Genomic DNA, 10,211 nt, shown 5'->3' on the forward strand with positions numbered 1-10,211 from the left:
AAACTTGATTCAACATGAAAGCTTCATACATCATATGACTCTCAGAAGATGGCTGTCTTATAGGTTGTAGTGCTGTGTAGTCTGGTAGAAGTATATCAACATTTTAGAGGTCCATGCTGCCATGGAAACCTGAAATCCTCATATGACTTACGTAGTTCTTTACATACCCATAACATATCAAATATAATACTGTTTATGGACAGACATTTCTGCTTATCAGGGTCACCATCTTCTGCATGTCAAGTTCATATAACATTTTTCTCAGCTTTCACAGGCCACATTATACAGCAATTGCAAGTATATTCGATGTGAAATCTGCAGTTGGGACTTGTTGTTTCTTCTACATGTTAAAAAAATGGTTTTGAAACAAAAAGAGTTCCATAATTTTCTTGTTTGCCCATGCTATTTGGAACAACTTATGTTTTAGTTGGCAAAAGATTACCTGTTAAGATTGTTGGACTCATTGCAAAGAATATATGTTATATTTTAGTAATAGTGGACACTGGTGGGCGTGTAAATATGTATAGGTTCCTGGGCATTCCTCTTCTTTTCAGACTTTTAAAATCATTTCGATGTGTGGATTAATTTTTAAAGTATTAAGCAGTCAGAAGTAAGACACAGGACAGACACTGAGGTTGCTAGTCCTCATTGTTTTATGAAAATTTACCATCAACAGTAGCATCAGGATAAAAATTAAGACAGACTTTCATAACAAAATTTTATTTACAAATTTTAAGGCACTTTTTATCCCAACTTAATACCATTATAATTATGCTTTGAGCCTTATTTATGTTCTATATAAAATATTAACATAAAAAGTACAAAAGAATGGAAACTTTAAACCTAAATTTTACAAAAGAAGATTTTATTATCTATTTCTATTATGAGGATTTGATTACTTACAATAAAAGTTTAATACTTCAAACAAAAGCTGAACATGTGTAAAAAAAATTGATCATGTTCCATTATGTAATTATATGGAATGACATTTATTCACATCTTTGTCACAAATATATTAGCTACAATTCTCTTGTTACATTCTTTTTCACAGCTAATTTCCACCACCACTTGTGTATATGTTGCGTGAGATGACGCTCTAACTACATTGACAATGTACAGACGTACAACCAGTCTTTGTATTTGAAATTCTACTTATACTGTTTATATCATCCTACTACTCCCTACATGGACATAACAGTAATGCCTCAAGGGTGGGCACAATGTCCACGTATACTTACAGATTGGCTTGTATTTTGAGCAAGATCATGTGAACATAACTTGTCATGTTTCTACTGAAATACAGAATTTCTTCAGTTTGATATGTGGTGAGCATAAAATATTACAAACTGATTTTTAAATGCTATATTTAGTAAATTGTGTACAGTAAAAATTCATAAGAATGTGAATATTTGTCTGGAATTGGATGTTTAAGAGTTGCCAACTCTTTAGATAAATCTGTAATCAAATTTATTTTCCTGCAACATTTCATATTTGGGGGAAAGTTGATACCGGGTTAGCACAAAAGAACTTTACACTTTCAGAGTGACACAAAAAATAAATGTGGGGTACTTAGAACTCACCTACACCAGTCAATAGAAAAACTAAGTTTTGTACACATCTCACAGAGACTTGATATGTGCTCCGTGAATCACATGGCAGATGTCATGGCGATAATCCAACTTTCCCCAAACTTTGTGCAAAGCGTTCATAGTGATGGAAGCTATGGCAGTTGTGATTCACTGCCCCAACTCTGGCAGAGATTGTGGCATAAAGTGGATACTCAGCTGGGTGGTTCCATGTGGAACTGAGTGCAAAATGCAAGTTGCAGAGTTACAGACTCTTTGCTAACTGCAGAACACACAAACTCCTCTGCTGTGAGGTAGCCATTGTTAAAACTAGTGGCATCTAGTGGCAGTACATAACAATGATCACCTGGGGCATTTGAAACAAAACTCTTGACAGTTTTTCCATTGACTGGTATGGGTGTGAAGTTCTGAGTATGTCATGCATTTGTTTTCTGTATCATTTTGAAAGTATAAAGTCCTATTGTGCTTACCCCATGTATACATTTGTCTGCCAAGTGTATCTGAATGCCAGACCTATTTAAGTACAAGAACAACTCCATTATACAAGTACCTCTGATCTGAGGATCTACTGATAGTCATTTCCTTACAAAACTAATTATAGATTACATTTAATTTTACTGACTGCTGTAATACAGACGATGCTATTTCATTCCTTTAAAGTATTTTAAACACTGAAACATGTTCCTTATTATAATCATAGACTCAGTGTCATTGCATAAGTTGCATTATATTACCATGTTCATATTAAAAAATAGAGAGAAAGAAATTGTATTGGCATCTGGAAAACTGGATCACTTGTTTGAAACTTTCAGCTGCATAAGTGATACAGCATTTAAAAGGATGATGACTGGTAATGATTAAAAAAATGTGGAAGTAAATGGTTATGGCCTGTCATAATGTACTACCTAGTATTCACTTCAGAGATTGAGTATCCTCATTGAGGTTAATGACTTTGCGCCTCCCATATGTGAAGAAGTGCAAACCATTGTCACAGCATTCTGGAAAACAAGGTTAATCTTGTGAACTGTGGGCTTCTGGGTTGTCATGTTGTATGGTCACATAGGTGGTTACCAACATTTTAGAGGAACCTATTCCACTTTCACCCCCTTAACATGGAGGTGACATGTTTCTCAGAAACATTAACCACATAAAAGACTACATGAAGTCACCATTGAGAAAACCACAATCTACAAGAAAAGTAGAATTTCACAAGGATATCTTCATCATCATTCTCATATCTAGCTGGCATGTTATAGGTATTACAAAACAACCTTCAAATCTTTTTTGAGGCCCTTCTGAGCATTTTTCTCTTCTGGCTTGGTAACAGCTCAGTCTTTCAGCATGTTCTGTAAAATTCCTTCTGTAGTATTTTAAACAGTCTGTTACTGGTGAAATTTGTAATTCTATTACAATTTATTTTATGGTGGATAAACTTAAATTCACATTAAGAAAATAATCTGCCAGATCAGTCCTTTTATATTTTCAGTAGAATTATGCACTCATTGTTTTAGTCAGGTAATACAATAGCACATGATCATATACACAATTACTTTGTTCCCTTGCATCACACTTCATGATAAAATTCTGCTAGGTAATAAAGAGTAATCAGACTGAAGGTATGGTTACGGCTTCGTATATTTGCCTTTGACTTTCTTGAGATACTATTTTATATGTAGTTTATTTAAGGGCACTGTCAGTTTCTCATACTATATATCATCATATGACAGGATGATTAATGAATAATGAACTGGAAATGATATGACAAGAAGTGGTTGTAGCCAAATTTAAGGTACTATCCCAGAATTTTCCAGGAAGGACTAAAGACCACAAAGCCTGTAAGCTTATCTTCAGACTTGTGAAGATGGCAGTGGGTTTCATAAAAGACAGGGACTTTCCTGTCTAGATGACCAACTATCATCAGATTCTGAAGAATTGTGCTTCCTGGTGGTGGTAGGATAACAGCCAATTGATTTTGTTCTTTAAGCTACAGACATACTTTCATGGTTGTGGGATATCAACCATAGTATTGGAATTTAGTTGACTGCTACTCTGCTTATGTGAGACATTTTCCAAGCATCTTTTCACATCCATGTTTATATGTATTTGAAGAAAGTAAAGTTGAGTGATCAACAAGGCAACTGCTTGAAAATTCAGATATTACACTGCCATGCCCTGTTGGTGATAACTTGAAATACAAAGTCTGATTATTTGAAAATATCAAAATTGTACCTTCATGTTGGCTGGAATGGATGCCAGCTTGCCTCAGGCTTGATATTCCAGTGAAGATGTTAAGTGATGTGAGGTACTTTGATGGGCATGAAACAGTGGATAAAAGATGAAATACAGGTGAAGAGATGTATGCACGTATGTAAGTTTTGTGATAATTTTAGGAAATGTATTCAAAATACGCAAAACAATTTTATGTACTGAGTAAAAGTAAAGCTGTCCTGTGACACTTGGTGGGAGAGGAAGAAACTACTTATTTTTGACCTCAGCACTAGATGGAGATGAGTGGTCAATGTCATACCCTCGCCATGCTTTAGCCCAAAGGAAAGGACCTCCAGCACCCACTGGATAGGAAGCTGCTGGTTGGGCCTCATAGTCAGTTTGGATGCAGAAGCAAGAAGAAAAATCATTTGCCCCTGCCAGAGATTAAACCTTGATTGTCCAGTCTGTAGACAGACATGATACCTCAGCTCATGTACATACTAAGTAAGCAAAATGGGTTAAGATGTCATCCTCTCCAGAAAACACTTCATCATTCCAAAGATCAAGAACCCATAAAATAAGAAGACAACATGGATAGTAATAACAGCATCATACATACTGCCTCCTTTTATGGGACCAAAGGTTCATAATAAAGAGCCCACCAATGGTCTATCTGCAACCAAGGCTAATAAGGTTGATGCCCATGTTTGTATATGTGGCATTACAGTTAAGGATTATTCTGATACCATATAATGTTCTGTTTTGATACTCAGAACAAATTATAGGTAGCAGGAAATTATAATTCTGAAGGTCAGTATATATTGTGTTTACATAAGTGTCACTCAGTAAGTTCTCTACCTGAATACACACGTGCTTTGCAAATTCTGAATTATAAATAAAAGATTGTCTGTTATCTAACTTAGACAACTTTAGTTTCAAACTTTACAGATCACGTGATCTTAAAGTCTTCATTGAATACCCAATACCATATATCAGTAAAATGTCAGAAGGTGCTTTAGCTCTGTGGAAGCACACTCAACTTGTATGTACAGGGAAAATCCCTGTCATGAAACCTGACATATATATATAAACGCATAAGCACTGTGATTAGATGTGGTACTCATATAATATTTAATTCTGTTACTATAGCGACTAAGTTCACACTTCCAGAAGAACATGGTACTTTTATCAATTCTAAAGGGTTCTACTAATGATGTGTTACAAGTAGTATTACAGCATTTCTGTACTTTGTTCACTGTCTAGTATTCCAGTATCCCAGTCTGTACAAAGTAACAATGTGTAAAGTTGGCAACCATATACTAAAATGAGCAAAAACAGCATTTAATTTATCTATATTCATTAATACTGGAATATGTTAAAAATATAAACATATACTGTATATGATGAATAGAACATGCTCACCACATAACAGTGGAATTTCACTGGATGTAAGTATCCTTGATCACATTGTTCATTCACTTATTTTTTCTATAGTAGAATATACCACCAATGATGACGGTTACAGCTGTGGCCACTCCTACAATAAGTGGGGACTGTGTCTGAATAAACATCTTGACAAGCGACAGAGATGATGGGATTGTCTTTTTATAAGAATCTCGTTGCTGAACTCTGTGATAATATTGTGATATATGTGGTTTCTTGCCATCTTCCCAGAAGTATCGCTCCAATCCAAGGCGATTCAGACGGTCCAGCAAGATTGCCAGTCCTATGTCAGCAACTGTGAAACGATCACTGCACAACCACCAATTTTTTTGATCTGAAAATATTTACAAGATTAACATTCTTTCATTATTAAATTATATTGTATACTCATAAGGATTGTATGACTCATATGAAGGATGTTCCAAAAGTAAGGTACAAACAAGCATATAGCATGTGGTAAATTTTCACGAGTGGAAGGGGTTTCACTGGTAACTGTTCACAGGGTACAAATATTTGTTTGAAAGCCGGGAAAGCATGCTTATGATTCACTTTTTTGCATGCAAAGATACCAGGAAAGATGGTGTGATCATGCTCTGTGACAAGTAAACACTACCCACAGCCCAGAGGATCCAGCAATGGTTCCAGTGGTATGGGTGGGAAATGGGGATTTTTTTTCCCAAAAGGCTTCATTGTTCTGATTTCCTATAGAAAAATGTTATAATGTCAGCATGTGTGCAAGTAGCTGTATCTCTGTGGTAACAAATGTGTCACAGTGTCCTTATCTACCTTATTTTCTGATCATCTTTCATACACTAAAGTACAGAATTCATATGAGCCTTTAAATGGTTATGGTAACCAGGAAAAGATAGTATCCCAGGATGAAAAGCCTGCAAGTATATTTATAATAGGCTGATGGCTTATGCTTGGCATATTAACCTTCCAGTTTGGTGTATATATTAATCTTCTCAGTTCATCTGATGTTACAGAACTTACGCTGTTGATACAGAATCATTAAACTACAAACCAACTAACAACAGACAACTTTCAGAAACAACAGTACTGGTGCTTGCCTGCAGATAGTTAAGGCTGGATGGCACAGTAGAGCATAACTATCTCCATCCTCTAAAACATAAAGTAAGTGGTTAATGATGTGTGGAAAGGTGTACTCCGCTTTAGGGTATGTATTTTCCAAACACATGTTCTTAGGTTTGCAAATCTAATTGGCCTTAACATTTATTTATTTCAGTACAAATGTTTGTTGCAGATATAATCACACTGCAAAGTAATTTCTTTGACTTTAATAAAATATTCACCATATCAAAATACCTTAAGAAAAGTCACAATCTTAATGTGACCTGTATTTTGTGAGTTCTTCCAACTTTTTATGACTGTTTTGTAGAAAATTGGATCGGTTATATTTAACCTTCATGTAAAAGTAGGAGTTACTGGGCCAGTACAGTCCCTTCTATCTCAAACCCTAAAAGAATTTGTTCAGTACTTGTAGTGATAAACTATATAGATGGGGAGGCCCAACTTCCTAATTATGTGTCGATGTTGGCCTTCCGGGTTGAGACACCATGTCTATTTGTGGTTAAGTAGATATCAAAGTTTGTGGAACATAATGCACTTCAGCCCTAAAAATGGAGGCAGTATATTCCTCTGAAACAATATTTATCCACAAGTCCACATGACATTACAACCCATTGTTATTTCCATTGAGGAAAAGGGTCTCAATCTTTCCACCACAGAGCATTGAAACAACCGCCATGTGGGACAACATAGCACTGGGGTGACAAAATTACACCACTATACATACTAAATGTTTTAATCTCAACCTGCTGGATATCTTAAACCCTTTGAAGATGAATGATAACTATATGCACCAGGTGCTTTCAATCTGCATTTTGTATTTATTGGTTTTGTATGTTTCTCATTGTACAGCATTAAACAAATGATCTTTCTAATAGTAAAGTGTTGTGTTTTCTTCACAGTATGGACTGAATTATTGAATATTACTTGAATAAACTTCAGTGTCATAGGGTGAAGAGGTTAAAATCATACCTTCTTTATGTGATTCAAGCTCTTTCTCCACTTCACTCAACACCAAGTCAACTTGGTTGAGAATCTTCTTGAACTCCTCTTTATCTGTTACTGATACATGCTTAGTTTCCTGGAACTTTGCTTTCTGAAGCAGGATCTCCTGAATGTCAGGATTTCTCTCTGCATGCATTCGTAAGATATTGGCACTGTTGTTCTCTGCAGCTAAACAAATGACAAATAATATTTTTTGTGCTAAAGCTCCACCTGGTATATGATTGCCTTTGTGCTTAAATGCCAAATCATGAAGGTATACAGGGGCACAGAAGTAAAGTTCTAGACCTCAACAGTTGTGGGAAGTGAATGGATAGTTTTACTATTCAGCCACTTCACCCCAAGGGATAGAGTCCTCTCTATCCATTTAATAGAAGGCTAGGTGAACCTGGATTTTTATAGAAATTATGTTAAAAGAACAATCTAATGTCCCTACTAAGATTTGAACCCCAACTGAGCTGTTTTGGCTCATACTATATGGTGCATCATCACACATTATCATGCTGATTAACTCTATTTAACAGTGTGAACAGAATATGCACATTGCTATCTTATAACAAGGAAAGAACAATTCTGCTCAAAAAATTCCACATTCAGTTAAGATATGTTTTTTTCTGATTATATGTATTATACAGTACTTTGTTTTCATATGGAAGAAATACAAGCCCTAAACACACCACTGATAGTTACACATATCACAATATAAGTAACATTTTTTTCTTTACATGTACTCACAGCACTGGACTACAAAATGCGATTATGATGTACTTACCCATTAAAGATTTTCTTACAGGTTGAATGAATGGTTGTTTAGGATTCTGACAAAATTCTGGATGAAAAAATGATCCCATAGTTACAGTTCCTGCAGGTATATGGTCAATAACTGTACGGAACTGGAGAACTTTCTGGCGTATTTCTGGACCCTGGTCCAGTGGCATTAATCTAGGAGTATCGCCTGTGAACATGAAATATTGGTATCGAAGTCTCAGCTGAAAGTGACCTCCTATAACAAATTTAACAACAGATAAACTGTACCAAATGGCCAGTGCAGTGCTTTGTGGACTGCTGGTATTACCATACAGTTCTCAATAACATTATATACAAACCATTGCTGAAATTGTCTTCGAGGTAGTCTAATATTCTGCCCGAATCTGGAATGACCTTAACACCATCCTTAAGAACAGGAACTTCACCCCGAGGATTGATACGCAGGAACCATGGTTGGTACTGCTCCCCTTTTGTCAGGTTAATGATGTGTTCCTTAAATGGTAACTTCTTTTCATGGAGAGCCATGATAACCTGTAATGCAGACAAATTAACAGATGGATGAACACTGATGACTGATTTAAATGCACACCGCAGTAGAATAAATTGTATAGTTATAGTTTTATTATACCGTCACTTTTTTTACACTTCTACCAGTGTTTATTGCAATTACACTATTGTATTATTGCACCATTGCACTGGGTCACCTGCAAACAGTATGTTTAGACTATGATGTAGTCATTGTCAGGTTCGCTTTACATATATTGTTCACATAAGCTGTTGGACCATCTGTTGGATTTAGAATATGTAAAACAATATACATACATACACACATTTAAACTTCATAAATATTTATGTTGTCCATTCTTCTGTGCGACCAGAAAATAGCCATCTTCAGATTCACTGCCATGAAAACCTGAAATCCTACAGTTATATGTTATCATAATCTCATCCCTGCTTGTTCTTGGGTGACTTTTGTTTTGCTATTAGTTAAGTCTTGGTCACTGGACTTATGACTAACCACTACCTCTCATATTTGGCTGTGCAGTTTTACTGTGCATGTTACACAGTACAGGCAGCTTACAGCAGATATTGTATGCTTAATAGTATCACCATATTACACTGTCAACAGTTGACCTGTTTTCTATGCACCTGTTGGCAAATTGTCAATACACCGACTTTGAGAAATGTTTGTGACAGTGGACTTTAAAAAGCTTCCCTGGGGAGCCAAAACTCTGAAGCCTCCATAAAAACTACATACACACAACACAACAAAATTTCACAAACTATATGATATGAATCTCATTAAAACATGCTGTTACTGTCAAGAATCATCAAACAAAACTTAAGAACCATATCCAAAACTCAATCAGTGAGCACTGAATGTAGCCAGACAAGTATTGTATGCTATTTTGGAAATTAATTTGATAAGCTGAGAAAAGGGGGATGGTTATATTTATTTGACTGTAGAAATAATCAATTATGAAAGAATATCTGATATAAGTAATGTTAAATGAATGTACAGTTACATTGACCTAGTTTAAGCAAGTACTGCTTCAGTCATTAAAAATTGTCTGTCCCATTCTACTTGTCAAACCGATTAATTTGTTTCTTAGATATTCGAGTTAAATTAATTTATACTTGAGCAAAACTACTTTTTTTTCCGAATTAACGAATGAGAATGATCGTGAGCACAAACCGCATTCTTTCTGAAAGGACTTTTCCCACAATGAAACAAATTATTGTTGGCAGTTGTTTAATTCATCACATTATTATCTCAAGGAATGAACATATCGAATCAGTGTTACAGAAACAAAAGTAGCTAATACTGAAGCTTCTGTATAAATACTTTCTAAGTTTTGTTTGCATTATGAACATGCACCAATGTTCGGCACTGTTGAAAATTTATATATACCTTTTGAGAATAAAAGGAATAATGATGGTGATATAACAGAAGCCCGTTCCCTTTCCCATTATCATTAGAGCTGCGTCCAACCTCTTCCTTTTCTGCGGACGCGGCCATGTTTAAAGAGTTTACGATTCACCTGATGCCTGACCGAAGCACAGAGAAATAAACTCTGGAGTGTATATAACAAGAATATAGCACAGCACCTAGAC

General features: G+C 35.5%; 1 protein-coding gene across 1 annotated transcript; it reads right to left on the reverse strand.

Annotated features, from left to right (window-relative positions):
• Window positions 1-704: 704 nt before the first annotated feature.
• On the reverse strand, window positions 705-10,148 carry Gdap1 (ganglioside induced differentiation associated protein 1). The gene is made up of 5 exons (XM_022079352.2): window positions 10,009-10,148; window positions 8,435-8,627; window positions 8,101-8,283; window positions 7,299-7,499; window positions 705-5,571 (listed from the first exon to the last, which is right to left on the reverse strand). The coding sequence occupies exons 1-5, from the start codon at window positions 10,114-10,116 to the stop codon at window positions 5,270-5,272; spliced, it is 987 nt and encodes a 328-aa protein (XP_021935044.1). The 5' UTR covers window positions 10,117-10,148; the 3' UTR covers window positions 705-5,269.
• Between the last annotated feature and the right edge of the window lie 63 nt (window positions 10,149-10,211).

The sequence above is a fragment of the Zootermopsis nevadensis genome, unplaced genomic scaffold (genome assembly GCF_977971745.1).
Source record: "Zootermopsis nevadensis isolate Lab colony 2312 unplaced genomic scaffold, Znev_1.0 Znev_ptg000028l, whole genome shotgun sequence".
Taxonomy (NCBI): domain Eukaryota; kingdom Metazoa; phylum Arthropoda; class Insecta; order Blattodea; family Termopsidae; genus Zootermopsis; species Zootermopsis nevadensis.